A 20,075-nucleotide genomic window follows, 5' to 3' on the forward strand; every position below is an offset into this window, starting at 1 on the left:
CGGGCACCGATACTTGCTGATACTGTGAATGAGCTGAACTCGTGCAGTATGTTAGGAATGCTCCATAATGGAAGAGCTTGAGGGACAAGAGCGCTGGTGGAGCTGTCGCACTGGGCTGTTTATGAGTGGGTCTGGCTCTCTCTGCAGGTGCCACTGAGGTGCTGCAAAGAGTCCACTTCCAAAGCCAGGGATCCTCTTAGCGGTGGCGCTGCTTGCTTGGTTCTCCTGCTTGCAGCAGCAGCATAGGACTGTTTGTGTTGAGATAAACCATGCTCTGGTGTTCTGGCTCCAGGTTGTAGCGTGGGAAGGGAGGGTGGGGAATGAAGGGGTGGTAAATAGAGGAGAAATCAGAGAGGATGATTTATGGGGAGAGCAAAGGAGCAAGCAGAACGTACTGCATCAAAGATCTGCATTGTACGCTGGTGCTCTGATACCAAGTCAGTTGCATATTGATGCAAAAACACGTTGAGAGTTGGCAGTTTTCTACAGTCATTAATCTGATAAGAATCACTGTTGAAACACCTCGTGCTGCAACACGAGTTTGTATTGTTTGTTGTGTGTTTCCTTATGACTAAGTGTTAACTCTGAACTTTGAGAGGGGGAGGCTATGGCTGCAGTGCAAAGCTGAGTTTTTAAGCAGGGGCACAAGGAGCTGCCCTAGAGAAGCGCAAGGCAGTTCTGCCTGGCCATAAGCCAGCACAGAGTCTCACAGTTTCTCACAGGTGCCTGGGAAATCCTTCCCAGTGCTGAGAGTGGAAATGCAGAGCCCAGTAATAGAGTTTATGCCCAAAGGCATCTCACTTCTGCAGTGGTTTCCTGAAGGAAATCCACCTCCTCTTTACTGCCCCTTCCATGGTGGAAGATGAGATGGATAATGCTGTTATTTGTTTCTTACAACTTCTTTGGCACATCAGGAAAAGAAAGCTGAGCGAGTCTGAGAAGGGTCTATGCAGGCTACCCCGCTTAATGACTGAGGGAACTACACTGCCTTAACTCCTCGTGTTCCTAGACTCCAGAGAATCCAAATGAAAGCTTTTTCAAATGGTGATTTCAGTTGTCTGGTTGATTCGGATGATGCATCTGTATTACCAGGGGGAATCAGAATAGAATAGCTCTGTCAGAAGCTACGTATGTATCATGGAAGCGTACACATATTCCGTGTATGTATCATGGAAGTGATCTACAAAGATCACTGAGCCTAAAATTAGGCTGTTCAATGACTTTTTAGAATTGAAACTAACCACTGTTGTTCTGCTTTCTTTCCCAAAGGCCCTGGAGTTGCTGGTTACCTTACTGCAGGGACGACATCATCTGTAATGCCCAACGTACCACCCCCGGTAGACAACGAAGTGGGAGATGTCAGCTAAGGACTAGAATCTCTCATCAAAGAGACACAAAGGCAGACTGGCCAGTGATGAGGAACTGCATTTTCCTCCAACATGTTGAAGTGAAATTACTGCCTTTCCAAGTGTTTAATGACAGTGTTATTCCTTTTTCTATGACTGTTTTTTAGGAAAAAGTTGTCAGTGATTCTAACTGTGACACTGCAACGTAAGAAAGCACTCTGTGGATCAGCTGAAATGGGTACACAAGAATTTTTTTCTTGTCGTACGTAAGCACATTTTGTTCCTTTGTATTTGTTTACAAGACTGTGAATCAAACTTTCCTAGTTTTTATATTTTATGAAATAGCATGACTGGAGTTGAGCTACAGTCTAGAGGAATTGGGCTAAAATCACACTGACCTCACCAACCCCCACTAAGAGGGCATCCTTTCTTTTCCTAGTCGGACACGATCACTCCCCACTGAACATGACTTCCAAAGCATTTGTCCCTGTACCAGTTCACTGATGTCCTTAATCATTAACATTACTTCCCTGAGATCAAACAGCATTAGACATCTGTATGTATAACTGGCTTTACCAAACTGAGAAAGCTTCAGCAAAAAACTTCAAGTTGACATGTTATGTAAGAAATTAGTGTAATTGTGAAATGTTCTATACATTATCCAGTATATAAAAACTTTCTATATTTGAGTGTACATTATACAGATCATTCATATGTACATAAAATTTTAAAATAAAGGGAATTAAGAGCCTTGTTAATGAGATAAAAGTGGTGTTCTTATGTAGCAGTTCTTTAAGGGCATGGGGGAATTAGCGTGGTTGGAGGTGTGGCTGAACTGGGTTCCTGGCAATTCTTGCTTGGAGAAACATGGCGTGGAGATTTTGACACTCTGGAGCAGAACTCCTAAACCATAACAGTGTAGGTTTTCATATTTGAAAATGCTGACGTTCTCAACTTCTGAGGAAACATTCTTGGCAGGAAGCAAGAGGAAACTAAGACAAATGGAACTGTAGACTGTTATTTGTCTGCTTGACAGAGCTCATTATCTCTTATTTTTCAGATGTAATGAACTGATATGAAGAAACTTTTATTTGCAGGAAGCTTCCAGCTGCAAGTTGAGCAGTTTTTGCTAGAACACCTTTCAGGTGACTGCTCGCAGAGTTTGGTTCAGTCTTCAGGATGCGACTGCAGCAAGTGCTCACTTTAAGCCTGGCAGCTATTTATGTTCTCTGAGCTCTCATAGCAGGCTAGGGTTGATTGTTTATGCAAAAAGAAAACACTTGTCATCCTTGGTAGGAAATAGAACTAGTGATGGTGCGGTATTCTGTAATCTGCTTGGTTATGTTGTATTAACGAGCTGTGTTGCAAGTAACTTGAGTCAAAAAGTGGATTGTTACTGAGGAACTCTGACCTTTGGGAACTTCACAGACGGACGCAAGATAGTAGAGCTGGGCTTGAGAGCAGTGGCTGTGAACTGCACTATGCAAGTCAGCATTAGTCCCAGTCAGAACTCAGCCCTTCAGAGGGGAAGGTGCCTCCTAAGCTCGGGTATCTTTAAGAAAGAGCTGCAGCCAGGAGGAGGCTTGTAAGGATGCACAAGGCAGGAGGCAAGGGAAGACTAAAAGGGTGCCTACAAGGAGAAACGGGAGGAGATGACTTTGAACAAACAAAGTAAGGAACAGCTATAGATGATGTGCTGTGTCCCAGCTCTGACCTCCTGCACTGCACTTCCCCTCACTTGGTGGGCGAGGGGGAAGGACTGAGTGTAACGTTCAGTGAAAAGGAGGAGGGTGAGAAGGGATGAGGGAAGAGGACTGGACCAAAGCCATGTTCCGGAAAGAGGAGGAAAGGCATTTCTTTGTCATCTGATCAGGAATGAAGTTTATGTTGCTTTGACTGGACAGTAAAAAGTTATAGTGCTTTGGCTCAGAGCAAATAAAGCACTTTAAGCCTGTTAGAAAATAGATTTTATTCCATGTTATAAGGAACCCAGGCACATCGTGCTGTTTACATGTTTTACATGTACGCTTACTTCAGATGTGGGATTATAAAAAATTTTACAGAAAGTGTAATAATTAGTAAGTGTAATAATCATGAGTAAAGGTTGAGAATACTTATTGCTTCAAGCTGGAATCAAAGTTTTGTAGTCATTCACTTTTAGCTTAGACAGCATTGTACTGAGCAGTGTCATCCCCCATCCATATGAGAGGGCTTTACACTCACATTACATTTTTGCACTTAGCTTCTTTGATTGATCAAGTAGTTCCCACCTTGCAATTGTTGACAGATGAACTTCATCTGGTCCATCTGCCACACGTAAGGCCCGAATGAGTGCAAACCTGTGCAGGAAGACCTGAATTAGGGGCAGAGTTCCAGCCCTGCTGCGAAAGCAAACCAGTCTGGCAGCAGGAATTTTCAGACCTAATACTGATACAGTCATCATCTTCAAAGCGTCTTATTAGAAGAGCCATTGCATGGGAGATGTTGCAGCTGAAATCTTCTGGCAGGGTTGAGATGCTTGTGCTGGAAATTTCACCCCAGCAGCACAAGAGATTAAACTGAGCTTTAGAAACAGCTCCTCTATGCTACTCATTACAAGTACTTTAGTTTCCTTGGCAGCTATGTGTGTTTTTGCTGTTCAGGAGTGGGATTTTTTGTTTTTTTTTTGTTACTGATTGGGATAAAGCAAGGCCATTCAATTATAAAAGCCAGTTTGTGCAAGCGGGCACGTGGCCTATGACTTCTGGCTACTTGACATAAAAAAAAAACACGTACTGGAATTACACAAGTACCTTATCTTAAAAAGAGCCCTCAGACACCAGAGATAAGTCTCCCTTACTCACATAGAAGCCAAAGGAAAATCCTGGGAAACTCCAGCTCCACCACACACTTGGATTGCACAGTCAATCACCTTAAGCACAGCTCGAGGCACAACCACTTTGGTCATGGCTACCTGTAGGTAGAGGAGAACTTATTAATAACTGTTTCCTAAGTGAATATGTTTACCTAACAGTTCTACTGAAAACTGGTATCTGATAGTACAGATAGTATGGTTCTCTGGAGGACTGAAGGAGAGCTCTGCTGTTCCATTCCTGTTGTAAGAAAGTCTCCAGGAGGGACAGCCACCCAGATCTACGCTGGCGTGCTAAGATGACTGAGCCATACTTGAACTGTTTTAGTTTTTAAATACATCATCAGATTGAGCTTGAAGTTTTTGAGCTGAGAGTTTCATCCACTCTCAGCAGGAGAATCAAAAGCGCATCTTAAGAGTTTCTGTTGCAAAATGAAACTGTACTCTATGACTAGGCCGACTTTTAGCAATATGCGTTCACTTAGGTTTCAAACAGTTATCTCCTGAAAATGTGCAGGTATTGCATCCCTCAGGTCCTAGCCCCAGGCTGCCAAAACAAACTTACTTCTTTCCTAGCTTTTCTGTTGCCCAACGTGTCAATCTTGCTGGCTGTCTTCAGGGTAAGCAGTCGAGCTTGTTCTATGCTAAGGCGGCATTCAGCAATCCAGTGGGCAATAACTTCCTGCAGAGACAAAAAAAAGGGGGGAAAAAAGAGGCAGAAAGTCATTTAATGCCTCCTGCCTGGTCAGGTTAAGCCTGCCCTAAGGAAGATGCCCACATTGCTCAGTCATTTAGAGATACCCTTATGCAAATGAAAGCTAGTTAGAGGAATCTATTTATTATGAGGAAGAAAATGAAGAAAACTCTTGACTGACCCAGAATAGAGCAGTGCTTTTTCTGTCAGAAAAGTGCAAGGGAAAAACACACCCAGATCCTGGCCCACTCCCATTTCTGTGTCTATCCCTGCTGCTTGCTACCTCTCTTCTTGAAGCTCTTCAAGGCTGGCTTGCTTTCCTTCACCTGACACCACAACTCCCAACCACAACCCTGAGTGACGTGCCACAGTATACAAAAATTTGGGGAATTTGAGAGGAATTCTGTTTTTCTTAAGCTAGTGCTAGTGGTGTGTTACACAGGCAGGCAAACAGCTGCAGGGTTGTGCCTGCTGCATTAATCTTCACCATGATCCACCAGTAGCTCCCCTGATCCAAACTAAGTTTGAAATAACACGATGCTTGCTTGTAATATGGTCTTAGCAGCCCCTCCCTGCTCTTCTTAGCTTATTTCCCTGTGCAGCCCACATAGTGCATTGCTCATGTGATGCTTGTCAGTAAAAAGCCATCTGGAGTCTGAGGCAGTTTCAGGCGTGCTCCTGGCTGGAGCGTGAATGTTGCTGCCTTGTCAGGCACAACACTCACCCCCATGCAAGGTCTGTGGGCTTGGCTTATACCAGCAAAGGTGGTCTGAACCCCTCTGCCAGTATTCAGATGCTCCGTCCTGCTGCCAGCTCCCAGGGCTGACACTTCCACATGGACAGGCTGACCATCACCCCACCCTGCCACCCCAGACAGCCAACAGCTTCCCCTCGCAGCTGGAGAGAACCTGCTCCGGTTCTGCAGCTGCATCCTGCCCCAAGAGATGCCTGTGGTGAACTTCTGAGAAGTGCAGACTGCACCTTGTCCAATTATTCGTTCCAGGTTCTGGTAGCGAAGGCAAGTTTGGCAATAACATGACTGGAAAATGGACGTGTAAGCTTGTGTTTGCATAAGTTTTTTCTACAAGCAGTGCCAGACACTATCTCAGCTTCCTCTTTCCATTGCCTTCACTTGTTTCTTTCCAATAAAGTCATCCTAGCTGTTGGGTAATACTGAGGAACACTTGAAACGTGATAAACCAACTATGAAAAGCTCGTGATTCCTAAAGAAAGCACAGTGCCAGCTTCTTATTCCCGTTGTTGATAAAAGCAAGCTTGCTCCCTGTGCGACTGTATTTCAACTCCAGATTTGGGTAAAACAAAAGCTGATATCTGGAATAGATGTGAATTGAGACAAGGGGGGGGGAACATGCTTACGTGGTGGTACAATTTCTTCCCAAAAGTCTCTCTCTCTGCTGCACGCTGGCACAAGATCTCTAAAGCAGTTTCAGCCGCACCGATGGACCTCATGCAGTGATGAATGCGGCCCGGCCCGAGCCGACCTTGCGCTATCTCAAACCCCCTTCCCTCACCTGGGTGGAAAGCAAAACAGTCAGATACAGGCAGATGCCTTGATTTCTGCTCATAGGGCTCAGAGCAGAAGCGTCCATATAGCACCAGAGCTAGAAGTAAACTTCTTTGAAGTTTATTTTGTAGAAGCGTTGTGCTTGTTTACTCTACGTCCATCTACATTGACCCATTGTTAATACTACTTACAGCGCAAAGATCACTCTAAGATGGTTTCTGAGAGGGTTTGGTTTACCTGATACAATTTAAATGTTAATCTCCCACTGAAAGCTACATTTATGAGAAGCGGGGGGAAGACTTTGGGGTTTCCATATAATAAAAAGAGAAAGTTCTTTCAGTGAAATAAAAATAGTAAAAAAAGAGAGAACTATTTAAATATCGTCATTTTCCAATAGAGAGAACGAGAGTGAAGTTCTCCCTGCAGAAGGTCACAGAGCTGGCTCGCTCTTGCATTTTTCTTTCAGTTCTGCTAAATCTGCAGCTACCCAGGCTTGGACAGCCACAGACTGCAACAGAAAGCTCTTTTTTTTTAAAAAAAAAAAAAAAGTCAAGTCCATGAGAACTGGTTTCGGGGAAAGAACACCACTGACACTTTCTGCTTTGCCCTGCATCGGGGAACTGACTTTTGCACAACCGCTACAGCTACATCCTTCCTTCAATCATCATTTCCATCTCAGCAGGTTAGATCCAAGCAGCAGGCAAGACTGCTAAAGGATGGGTGGGCTCCCTCTTACACGTGTTCAACCAACCACAGCTGGACACACCTTATCTAAGGAATCCTCCATTAAGTGTTTACATCAATTTCTGGTGATTCATAAAATAAACCACTGTTTTTTGTAAATTTGGTTTGTTGCTGTAGCGTATTAAGGAGTGATTAATATTGAAACTCACCCAGTATTATGTTGGAGACGGGTACTCGCACATCATTAAAATGTACTTCAAAATGTCCCCCGTGGATCTCATCTACGGGTATAGAGAGAACAACAGCAGGGTAAAATGAAGGAGGACAACATCTACACTTAAAAAAAAGCAAATATAAGAGGCCTTCAGTTCCTAATGCTTTCTCTGTATGCATTCTACTGGTTTATTTCGTAGACGTTTATTAGTATTAGTGCAGCTCCTAGGATGGCTAACACTAACAGACGTACTGCTGGTAACTCCTATCACCTACCCATGTAGCCGAACACCGAGAGCGGTCGTATCAGCCTCACTCCTGGGGTGTCCATGGGGACAATGATCATACTGTGCTGCCTGTACCTGCATCAAGACAGAAGGTACATGTTGTGGTTAATTTTTAAGCCACCTCTCTGTCCTATTCCCTTGCTTTTTTGTTTATTTATTTATTTTTACCCTCAGTTTAGCAATTGCTAAATGCTGACATTTACCTCTACTGATCGCAGCCATCCTGCCTGCATGTAGCATGGCACGTGCTTGGACCACCATGTGTACCACTGGCATCTAATGTACCTTGAATGAAAAACTATTCCTTCTGCCACCTACGCAACACTCTACCATTTGCTTCCGTCTCACACAGCCCATTTCCTCCCCCAGTCTTTCTTCTGGGTTCTCCAAACACATTTATCATAATTTTAGCTTCCCTATAGCTCACAAAAATAATCCTCATGTTTAAATGCCTCCAGGACATTTAAGGAGGGTTGTAAGTCACACAGGACTGGAGGTGACATCCTGGGTCCCAGAACTCAGTTCTAGAGAGCACAGTATCTTGTAATTCCCTCCATCAACATCTGTGCAGCTTCCAGGAGCCCAGAAAATGCCACAGCTTGCACAGCTGCTGGACAGCCCATCCCGGATGCTGGAAGACGGACAGTGCTCATTCCCCAAGGGAGCTTAAACACATCCAAACATTTCTGATAATCGTTGGAATGCAGACTAAAATCCAACTTAGAGATTATAAATGTTTCCACTTGTACACGCTACAAGCTGTACGATTTCAATGGGACCAGTTACAAAGCATTTTACATATTGCTTACGTTTTTGCAAGAGGCAGCTTTAGTGTGGCACTAACAGTTGAACAAGATATGCTGTGTTTTTTATTTTAAACAAAAAGAAGTGAATATTATATTCACATATATTCAGTGACAGGATGAGAGGAAATGGCTTTAAACTGGAAGAGGGTAGACTTAGACTAGATATCAGGAAGAAATTCTTTACTGGGAGGGTGGTGGGACACTGGAACAGGTTGCCCAGAGAAGCTGTGGATGCCCCCTCCCTGGAAGCATTCCAGGCCAAGCTGGATTGGGCTGTGAGCAACCTGGTCTAGAGGGAGGTGTCCCTGCCTACAGCAGGGGGTTGGAACGAGATGATCTTAAAGGTCCCTTCCAACCCAAACCATTCTATGATTCTATGATATAGGAATGGAATCAGCAAGTCTGATTAAAGATGTGCAATGCTGGCAGTGCACATAACTTCACATAAACACTCCATGTTTCAAATTTTCTACACCTGCAGATGATAATTTTTTTTGAAAAATTTAGTTGGTAACTTTGGGTCTCTGGTACGCCACATGTACTCATTCTTTTCAGGAAAGTTCTGAAAGGTTTTGGTTTTATTATTGTTTAAGCAAGCAGTTGTTGTTAACTGCTTTCAAAAACGACACTTAGAAAGTAAATTGTAAGCCTGAGATTTGAGAAATTGCAAATTGAAAGGAAAAAAAAAAAGGGGCACGCTACTGATGTAAGGATGCAACATTCCACAATGTGTCAGGTGTGTTTACATCATAAACTCTTCTCGCTAAGCTAAACTCTTCTGAGAAGCTAACACATGCATTCTGCCCCAAACACAAGGATTTCGCATGTGAGAATGAGAGGCAAAATTAAAAGGAGTGATTTTGGGTGGTCCTGTGTGGAGCCAGGAGCCGGCCTGCACGATCCCTTGGGCTCCTCCAAACTCAGGTTACTCTATGAATTTCCTGATCCGATCCGTCACATGGCTGCACTCACTACGGTGAGTGCAACGGAAGGGGAAGCATGTGGATACAAGTTGGTGAAAAGGCTGCGAGGTTTCAGTCATCAGAACTCACAAAAAAAAAAAAAAACACCAATCAGGACCTTGGTCATCTGTATTTTTTGCTAAACACAGCAAAAGGTTCAGAAGTCCCCAGCAAGTCACAGCCACATCCGACCAACCAAAGCAATTAATGCTATTGCATCTAAAGTTTCTGCAAGCAGTGACACCTCCCGGAAACAAATCAGAGCCAACTCTTTGAACCTCCTAGGAATCCTTACCTGGATGCTGAGGAGTTCTTGGTTTTGCCCATTACAATTGCAACTTTGCAATTTGGGTTCCCAGCACCTTAAAAAAAAAAAAAAAATCACAAACATGAAAATAGTTTTCAATACAAAAATCTCTGTGTATAATCAAATGCAGCTTCATATGGACAAATGTTTCCTTTCGTGCTACAGGAACAAAAGCATGCAATCTACTTCTGTGTTTATACTCTGAGTAATCAGACAGTAACAAAATCCATCTTATTGCTTAATATGTAAAAGGGAGTTGACAACCAAAAGCCAAATATCCAAACCCCCTAGGGTCCAGCTCCACCATCTTTTCTGAAGAAAAAAGAACAAGAAGGAACTTGAAAAGGAATCTAGTTACATCTGTCTGCATTACAGCTTATTATCGTGTGACACAAGAGCACACCTGAAGCTGCGATGCTGCTGTTTCAAAAGTAGAACTTCTCTAAGCTATGAAGGCAGGAGGAGCTGTACAGGAATGAAATATCAACCCCATGACAGCCATTGAGTTGTGCAAATAAGACTACTGAAGGCCACCATGGACAACTTTGCTACTACTTCAGCAGCCTCCCTGGAATTAGGGCTTTGTTCCCCCCTTATGCAAATGATTTCAGTTTGCACCTCAAAAAAAGATCTCATTGTAAACTGTTACCAGAAAATAATTTGGTAGCATTTCAAGCTACCGACAACGTCAGTTGATACGCATCTCCGTACCATTCTAACATACAAGCCCTAACAGATTTGACCATTGATTAAAATGCCCTAATTCTAAGAGACCTAATGCTTTTTTTTTTTTTTTTTTTTTTTTTTTTTTTTTTTTTTTAAGTTTCATAGTACCAAACCATGCTCTCATGCCTTTCAGTGTCTCACACAGGCAACAAAGGGAAAGGAGGGCAGGATTATACCTGACATACGTAACAATCAGCAACATTTTTATCGCTATCACAAGGGAGATGTCAAGCTTCACAGAGATTAATTAAAGATTTGATGGGAGCCAACTTCAGGTGTTCTGATGCCAGAAACAAAGAAGGCTTTGTAGCTTCTCTGGCAGCTGTTCTCACAAGGTTTGGGAGCCTCAGGTCTACACAGTGCAACCACCTGGCTTTGAGATGAGCTGCTTCCTCGTGAGAACCGCCCCTGTGATGTCCAGGGAGTAGGAAGAGAGATTTCTTTCATTCTACCAAACTCTGAGGCACAGACTACTGCTTGTTTACCTTCCTCTTCTGCAATCTACTCTTCATCCATTGCCCTCAAAGCACGGCTACTTGCGGCCTACAGGCTGCACTACACTAACGCACTGAAATAGCCGAGTGGAAAGCTGGCTTGAGAGGGGATCAGTCAACTCAGTAGAATCTCAGACAGTTGACTCCTCTGGACAACTACAACAAGCAGGCAGCGAGCCCACAAATGACACACCATACACTTTGCAGCATACCACCATTAAAAGAGAAATGCTGTATTCATGAGCGGTGTTTGACTGTATTTTCTTCCCACAGAATTGCACATGTGGTTAAACCACATTTACATTGGTGTGGTTTACAACAAAGGTTATTTTCTGGAATCGCTACGTGAATCGTTTGTAAACCATCTTCAAATTACATCCCTGCTTCAAAAAGGGCAGAATTCCACCATTCTATGTAAAAACAAACAGCAAAAAAAGCAGAAGTTGAACTTAGTGAGGAGTTCACTGAGAACGAGACGTCTGGCGAGGAGATCTCAATCACACCAACAAGTTTCAAATGTACTTTTCATCCATCTGTGCACAGGAAAGGCAGACAGATTCCTGGCCTTTCCCACTCCTCAGAGCTATTTATCCAACTCTGATCATAAATGCCAGAAAGAAGTCCTGGTGCAATGCAATTCTTTGAAAGACTACATTGCTTTGAAAAAACGCAGACTGCCTGGATGGAATACATCCCTCATTTATAAATGGCACACAAACGTTCCTGATGGAATTCAAAGAAGCTGCAGGAGGATGGGGTAAGAGTCAGAGACGCCTGTCCTTCCTGTCCTTTTGGCAGGAGTTAGCAGTACTTTTGCAAGAAACAATTTGACAAACAGCAAAAAGAGAGATGTTAGGCCAGTTTTAGGTATAGTTCTACATTAATAAGCTTTTTTATCACTTTTTTCATATACATGTCCACACAACCTGTCCACAACTTTTATACCACAACACCGCTACATTTGGAGACGCTGTAAGTTTAAGTAATGTTTTGTATTTTTAAACTCTTCAGACACTCACGTAGGCAAAGACAGTGATATTTAAAAATGCTCTGAGGGTTGACCAGAATCCTACCAGTAAGCTAACCTTTGTTATCAGAGGGCATAAGATACTGAAGATACTGACCTTCAAAAAAAATCAACTTACACATGGATTCTTTCAGGTGGAGAGTACTGAATGTAGTATAGACACGAACAGCACAGACTTTACTTTAAAAAGCTGCTATGCAGCCTGGTTTCATAAGCCAATAACAATTTCTGCAATCTAGGTATCTGTTCCTCATTGTCCAGCCTTCAAATTTTTGGCTAGGAAGGCAGGACAATCTACTACCTGAATACTCGGAATACCTATGACTCTTGTCATGTTGGCTGCTGCACTGATATCCCTGCTGGGTTACTCTTCCCAGCTAAAGATCAGAGGTCTGTGGTGACATTTACTGGCTTGGCAACTCCCTAGAAAGGCACTGATGAACAGACGATCCAGACCGTCCTGCAAGACGTCAGGTGGACAGCAGCGTGGTACTGGTTGCCATCAGTGAGATCTTCCAGCGGACACAAGAGGACCTCCCTCCCAAGAGGCTGCAGTATTCTCTACTTTCCGGCGCACTTGCAGTCCTACAGCTCTCTCCAGATAACACTGCTGGACATCCAGTTCACACATGGTAAAGATTACAGTGGGTCTTCAAGGAAACTGGCTATAGCCAGGAAGACAGACAGTGCCGGGGATCTGCAGCAAATCAGCAGAGGCGACTCAGTTCTGCACTGAGTGTGGCTACTAGTTATTCCCAGCTCGAGTTCACAGCCTCTGATGGCACCAGTGAAGGCAGCTGCAGAGTTTAGAAATGTTTTCTTCTCTCTCCTCCATCTCATATATCCCTAGGAGCTTTCTCAGTTCTACGGTGATAATTAATTCTATCTTGATGAAGACAATATTAAGACAAAGATCATTCTGGAGAACTGAAAGATTCACTTATTCTAAAGAGATATAGCTCAGGCCTCTTAAGCAAAGACATGAGTTGCAAGAAGCAGACATGCTGGAAGCAACCCGAATGTTCTTATCTACGGCTGTGGGGAACACCAGGAAAGTGCTATAACAGCTCAAGATGGAAACTACAGAACCACGCACAAACACTGCAGCACTCTTTCTTTAGCTTTTATTTCCTCTCCCAATCTATTTTTCTTTCTTGTAGTAAATGCAAATGAAGCTATAAGATCTGCCCATTACATTCTGTGCTGCCTGCTGTGAAGAACCTTTCCTTTCCCATGTTCCAAAATACTCAAAACGGAAACTAATGACTGATTCAGCCACAGCAAGTGCGTCGATTGAGCCAGCGTGCCAAAAACCAAAACGTGACTTCTGGTCTGCCTAACATCCCTCCCGGTTGTTTGACATCAATATTGCATTTACTGAAACTCACAAGGATACAGGAAAATCCAAATAGAATAAGAACTCTGGAAAATCATGAGGGACTCCTGACACTCTGCACAAGATGATTCCTGCACGAGAAAGCAACTTGAGTTGTACAGATGGAGGAAATTTAAGCAAGATCCAGTCATCTTCGGAACTCTTAGCACAGCTAAGTCCACGCCTCAGCACAAAAGCATTAACGTCTGCAAGTGAAGCTCAGAACTATTCCATCCTTCCTTTCCCATAGAAGTATCAACTCTTTATAACCCAGGCAATACACTGAAAGTGGAACAAACATTGCCTCAGAAGAAACAGCATTGTTTATTTTTCTTCTACAACACCTGCCTCACTTGCAGTTCCTCTAAAACCATTACCAAATTCTGACTTGACTATGAGCCTGACTGGCAACATCCAAGGCCCTGAGAACTCTCCCTCAGGGTGCAGGGCTATCTGCTCACACTCTGGTTGACACCTTAGCACTCGCTTTCACATCTTTTAGCTCTCATAATCCCAGTTTTGTCCCACAGCACAATACTGAATGAGAAAACTCCATCTCACAAAAAACAAACTTATCTTTTTGTTGTTACTACAACACAGGGCATATAAGGCTCTCTTCAATCCTTCTGTAGGCAGCCACCAAAAGCGCAGCACTGCTCTGATGAAACAATACAGTGACTCCCTGCTGGCAGCTGCCCTGCACAGACCTCTCCTCTTTTCTCTCCTTTTCACGTTTTAAATGTGTAATTTGTTAAAAGCCTCTTGATTATGGGAAGCACATCTGGACAACGTTGTGAAATAGGAAGAGAGCCTTGATGTTCCAAAGAACATCGCATTCGGGGCTGAAGGGGAAGGAAAATAGGAAACGCGAGACTTTGATATGAAAGGTTCCAAGGAAAACAGGATTTGTTATTGTTGTTACTTCCCCCCCCCCCCCCCGACTGGGGAGTCAAAACGAAAGTGCAATTGCCTTCCAGATGAGGGTGTGGTGCTAGATGACAAAATGTAATGTGTCAGACCAATGCAGGTCATTTCACTGAAGCACATCTCAGTTGCAGCACCTCCTACCAGCCTGCTGACAAAAGGTTAGTTCTGTTTTATTTCTTACTGCTCTGCATGCTGACTGTGATATATTTACAAGCAGAAAAGCTAGGATTTACAAAGAGATGTCATTTCCAATTTTAAAATTCAATTATTTCGGCTGGACAGGTTACTGCTCAGTGCATTAAGGAAAACAATCTGTTTCAACGGAGAATATTAATTTCATTCAGTATGTATTTGTACAATCCCACATCGAGTTTAAACAGACAAACACTGAATCTGTATCTACATGGAAGGCTGGAATAATACCGCAAGAAACCATACAACGCCGTCTATTAATAAACCTGTATCTCCTAGAAAACAATACTTGAAAAAGCAGCTGAAGTTGCGAGCTGCTTGGGTACTTGCAGGCAGTTTTGCACACAGTAACATTCCCTGTACATGATAACATTCCCTTCTGTGCATAACATCCTGAGGCGGCTCCAGCTGCAAGATTCAGTGTACCCACACTGCTTTGATTCTATAAGAAATCCCCCTCAGAGCGCTGTGTGGGACAGAGGCTAAGCCTGTTCCACTGCCATTCAGCAGCTTTTTGTCATGTGTATGCACGTGTGCCTGAGAAACAACACAAGCGGGAGTGAAAAATATGAATAGCTGTGCTAGCCAAAACAGGATTTCATTTTTAAAAGAGAAATGTCAACAGCTGAATGCTACATATCTGTTTCCATCACGAACTCCAGTCAGCCAAAATCACATCGGGCAGCAGAGCAAGTTCCCTGTCACAGCCAAAGCGCTTTGTGATACTCAGACTTCCGAAAGTTTGCACCAAAATGTTTATCATTTTGCTTTCAAGAAAATCTGCATGATCCAATTTGATTAAGTGTTCCCAGATGGGCTCTGCAGCAACAGTTTAGATTACAGCCCAAGCTTTTCAATTAAAGTTCTATTTTTCTTCTAGCCTTGGCTAAGAGGATTAAACTTGCCCTGCAGTCTTCTACTGAAAAACAGACATTCACTGCTGATGCCTGAATCTCTCCTCAAAGTATTACAAAGCTGCAAAGGATTGCCTCTGCTGAATAAGCCTGCTAACACAGACTCTCAGGCACAGAATAGATAACCCTTGCCAAACTCAGAAACAGAATTACATGACTTCCCATTCCACACGCTTCAGTTAGGCAGCGGTAAATGACAGATTACAAGACTGAAATTAAGAGCAATCATTGCTTACAGTTTAATGGAAAGTGTTTTGAAATGTTAACAAAAAAATCCAAAGTCATTAAGGATGAAAGCCAAACCAAAGTTAACTTCCACCTGAAACAGTTTATCAAGTGCATACAGCAGATTCACTGAATATATATATACATAAATATCAAGTAAGAACAGAAATTATTCATTTCTGTCTGTTTAATCTGCCTGTGTTTCTGAGTATGGCATCAGTCAGTAACTGTTTTTTTTCCTGGTAGACAAAACATATGAAAAATATTTTTGAGGAGACACTGTTAGTAATAAAGACTTAGCAACCCTTCATTTAATCCTTATCTAAAAAACAGTGATGGTATTCAGAGTTTTGCCAAGATTGAAAATGAATTAAGCATTCTGGGCAGAATAGCAGACAAGAATCTGTTTTCTTTTAACATCAGCCTCAAATTCTGAGACACTGCAGAAGATGAGAAAGGGAAATGTGTTTTTCATCCTCAGCAGCTCTTTGCTACCGAGATTTAGAAGTCTAATGCCATTTATTTCCAGGGAATGTGGCACTGCAGTACTGTAGTTCACAAATGAAAGAAGTTCAGCTAATTACTCAATGAACACAACTACTAGAGAAGAAAACTCTGTAGGACATGACTTGCTAAAGACTGAAGATGAGAACGTTAAACTTCAGTCTTAAGCAGGCAGTGAGGATACAGCCCAAGTGTTTACAGAATGAATTCATCATGAGATAGTTCTTGAAAAAACAGTCAAGGCTGCGAATTGTTTGTGTGCTTGTGGGCAGTTTTGTATGTGGTAAGATTCCTTTGGGCGCATAACATCGTGAGCTGTCTCCAGCGCTAAGATTCAGGGTACCCACACTGCTTTGATTCTGTAGGAGCAGACTAAACTCAGTCTGTTCCACAGCCGTTCAGCAACTGACTCCACGGGACAGCTGTGTGTTATGTATCATTTTAAAACTTGAAACCAATATTATTTCTCTGGTGTCTTCCCAACTCTGCCCCCCCACCCCCTTTTTCTTCTTATTTGACTTTTAGCTTTGCCTTGGGCTGGAATATGAACTACTCAACTGATTACTGGATTGAGGATGATGAGCATTATCTCAACTCTGCTATCGATTACAACACATACGAGTTTCTCTGTGAAAAAGAAGATGTGAGAAAATTCATGAAAGTATTCCTCCCCGTGTTCTACGCATTGACTTTCACTGTCGGAGTTGCTGGAAATTCATTAGTGGTAGCAATTTATGCCTACTGCAAGAAACCAAAGACCAAGACAGACGTGTACATCATGCACCTAGCCATTGCCGATTTGCTCTTGCTCTTCACACTCCCATTTTGGGCTGCCAACGCGGTGCAGGGATGGGAACTCGGAAACTCAATGTGCAAGCTCACTTCTTCACTTTACACCATGAATTTCAGCTCTGGCATGCTGTTCCTGGCCTGTATCAGCGTGGATAGATACAGGGCTACCTCTGAATCCCAACGTCACAGAAGAGCTGGAAAATACTGCAGCGTTACCTGCATCGGCGTCTGGCTGTCTGCCATACTGCTCAGCATCCCTGAACTGATATTTCACCAAGTCATGAAACACAATAATAGGAATGAGTGCCTTCCTGTATTTCCAGTGAACATGGAAACACTTTTAAAAGCAACCATTCAGATCCTAGAAGTTGTCTTGGAATTTCTGCTTCCTTTCCTAGTAATGCTGACCTGTTACTCAGTTACTGCTCGGGCAATCTTTAGATCTGGAAACACTAAAAAATCTCAGCCCTTCATGGTTCTGCTGGCAGTAGTGGCTGCTTTCATAATTACCCAGCTACCTTACAACATGGTTAAATTCTGGCGAGCCATAGATAGCATCTACCTATTGATTACTGACTGTGAGGCAAGTAAAACCATAGATGTTGCACTTCAGGTCACCAAGAGCATAGCTCTGTTTCACACCTGCCTGAACCCTCTTCTGTATGCCTTCCTGGGTGCTTCTTTTAAAATGCGTGTTATGAAAATAGCAAAAAATTATGGGTACTGGAAAAGACAGCAACAGCATGAAGTACCTGAAGAAATTTCTATGAATTCTGAAGTCCATACTGAAGAAACAATTAGCTTCACTATATAGACTGTTGCTTGCATTATCTTAATCAAAAAAAGGATTACTTACTAACTTGGGAGCTATTATTTCAACAGCTGTTTCTCTGCAAGTCATCTTTCAGATGAATTTTGAAACCTGCAGACAAGCCAAGACACTACAGTGGAGTTCAAAAAATGGAACAAGATCAAAATTAAGCACCAGGCAAGAAAAAATACTGGAAATGCTGGAAACAATTAAGGTATTTGTGAAAAAATAAAAATAAAAAAAAAACAAAAGAAGACAATAAAATCAAAAGGGTCACAGCAACAGGATATTAAATCTCTGTGTAATGAAAAATCTGCACATGTCTAAACACCTCTTTAAAACAGAAAAGCAAACCATCAGCAATAAAATCATAGAATCATAGAATGGCCTGGGTTGAAAAGGACCTCAAAGCTCATCAAGTTTCAACCCCCCTGCTGAGTGCAGGGTTGCCAACCACAGTAGGGGAACCTTTGTACCAAAATTCAATAATCCTGTGTTTCTCCAACTATTCTGTAAAACTTCACAACATCTGGCTAATAACTCACTTCCATTTTTTTGTCCTTAGTTCTCATTCCAGAGACACTGTTGCAGCTTAAAATGAGATATCAGTGCACAACTGAGAATTGAGATGAAAAAACAAAGCCATTTTCTCTGTGTTTACACATATATAGAGCAACAAGGACACCCTCCACAAAAAGCACTAACTGCTGCTCTGTAACTACCAAAAACAATCTTTCATCTCTCCATTTTCTGCTCACTGTAAGCTTCAACAAGCCCAGTAACCAAGAGGCGCATTTCAGATCTCTGTAAGCGTAGCATCAAACATAAAAGTCGAGGTAATGCAGTCAAAGCATGAGCAGAAATAAAAGTTTTAAGTTAATCTTCAGATACAGGGCCTGGAATTTTTGGTTGGAATTTGTAAAATGAACGAGATAGCGAGGTAACTATAACCTTCTAAAATATGCAAAGATGCAATAAAATATATCAGTATTCAGAGTGCACTGCCTTTCATTTTTTGATATATTTATCTTCGCTTTGTTTTAGTAGGTATTGGCATCTCTAGCATAGGGTTTTATCAATCAAAGGATAAAGGACTTGCTTTGTGAATGAGAGACTCCACACAAACTCATGACTGGTGGGTACTTATAGTTTTTCCATTGAGAGGTACCAAAAGCTTTCTCCTGCCACAGAGACGGTGGGGATTCCAGGAAAAAGAAGAAAACACAACAGCAGTTTTCCTGTTCATCTCTAGAAGGATTTAAAATACGCTGACAAACTAGCTTTCTAAACACACAAAAAAGTGGTATTTACAGCATGTTGTCCCTGCCTTCAACCATCCTGCGGCTCTAATGAAGAGCTAACAAAAGACAACAAGAATTTCTCGTTATCAGACAATGTTCCTAATCACATAATCATGGACCAAAAGAAAAAGCTCTATAATGACAGACAACAACTGTAACATAAACAAGACACAAGCCTTTTCTCTCTGTTGAAATGAAAAACGCATTCAGAATTTCTGTCCAGTATTTTGAGGAATAGTGGAGCAATTAGCAATGCTTGACAGATGGCCTACACATGCATCAATCTGATACGTTTAAACCAGACTAGACTTACTGTAAACGTGCAAAGCACGCATACAAAGCTTGGTGATAAACTCCAGTTTTTCCATGACGCAAATGACTTCCTGTATGCGTGAATTATATTTGTCTTCACATACACAGAGTGGTTGCACCCAGAGTGATGTTCTGACTGGGCTGTCAGGCTCCTGGGATTCCCAAACATCCAAGCTCCCCACGTTCACCCAGACTCGAGAGAAAAAAGTTAAAAAAAAAAAAAAAAAGCCAACCAAAAAAAACCCCCAGGAACAAAAGGAGACTGCCTGTGACAGAGCAGCAATTCAATCAGACAGAAAAGGAGATGGTGCCTAAGATAAAGCTGCACACACGTTTCTCAAACTTCTTGATAATTCAGCGCCTTTCCTGTTTCCACCTATGCAAATCTGCCTGCCCTAATTGTTTTTATTAGAGTTAGGACAAAACAAATCATGCTTACTCTCTTACGTTTACTTCTGATGACACACATAACTCACCCAAACCATTCAATGATCCTGTGAACTCATTTTATGAAGAATATATTTTGTGCATGACCTCTGAGAGAACTTTCCCATTGCTTCCTTAGGAACTGCAACGCACAACCGGGACACATTATCCCAGAGCAAGGGTAGCAACTAGCAGTTAAGTGACACTTCCAGGCTGACGCTAGATATGTGCTTCCCTCTGCCTCCAGTTCTGCAGTGCTAGGAAAGAGAGCGAGCCCATCTTCTGGTGAGTCTCGGTATTGCACAAGTCTATCTGTGCAGGGAGCTGGCCCACACAAAGGAACTTAAAGGAAACATTCAAGTTTCGCTTTGGTT

At 42.5% G+C, this 20,075-nt stretch overlaps 3 protein-coding genes across 5 annotated transcripts in view; 2 read left to right on the forward strand and 1 right to left on the reverse strand.

Moving 5' to 3' along the window:
* The window catches only part of DNAJC13 (DnaJ heat shock protein family (Hsp40) member C13), a 53,595-nt gene extending 51,481 nt beyond the window's left edge, over positions 1 to 2,114 (forward strand). For all 3 annotated transcript variants that reach the window (XM_021387678.1, XM_021387679.1, XM_021387680.1), the window contains one exon: positions 1,270 to 2,114. In XM_021387678.1, coding sequence (XP_021243353.1) covers positions 1,270 to 1,367 — 98 coding nt within the window. In that variant the 3' untranslated portion in view covers positions 1,368 to 2,114. The remainder of the gene's footprint in view (positions 1 to 1,269) is intronic.
* The window catches only part of ACAD11 (acyl-CoA dehydrogenase family member 11), a 29,469-nt gene continuing 12,689 nt past the window's right edge, over positions 3,296 to 20,075 (reverse strand). Inside the window, exons 14-20 of the mRNA XM_021387682.1 lie at positions 9,664 to 9,730; positions 7,590 to 7,675; positions 7,310 to 7,381; positions 6,269 to 6,423; positions 4,763 to 4,879; positions 4,190 to 4,299; positions 3,296 to 3,685 (exon numbers count right to left, since the gene is read on the reverse strand). Coding sequence (XP_021243357.1) covers positions 3,571 to 3,685; positions 4,190 to 4,299; positions 4,763 to 4,879; positions 6,269 to 6,423; positions 7,310 to 7,381; positions 7,590 to 7,675; positions 9,664 to 9,730 — 722 coding nt within the window. The 3' untranslated portion in view covers positions 3,296 to 3,570. The remainder of the gene's footprint in view (positions 3,686 to 4,189; positions 4,300 to 4,762; positions 4,880 to 6,268; positions 6,424 to 7,309; positions 7,382 to 7,589; positions 7,676 to 9,663; positions 9,731 to 20,075) is intronic.
* Positions 14,270 to 18,659, forward strand: ACKR4 (atypical chemokine receptor 4). The gene is made up of 2 exons (XM_021387687.1): positions 14,270 to 14,382; positions 16,585 to 18,659. Exons 1-2 carry the CDS (start codon positions 14,306 to 14,308, stop codon positions 17,663 to 17,665), a joined length of 1,158 nt encoding a protein of 385 aa, XP_021243362.1. The 5' UTR covers positions 14,270 to 14,305; the 3' UTR covers positions 17,666 to 18,659.

This window comes from Numida meleagris, chromosome 2 (assembly GCF_002078875.1).
Source record: "Numida meleagris isolate 19003 breed g44 Domestic line chromosome 2, NumMel1.0, whole genome shotgun sequence".
NCBI lineage: Eukaryota > Metazoa > Chordata > Aves > Galliformes > Numididae > Numida > Numida meleagris.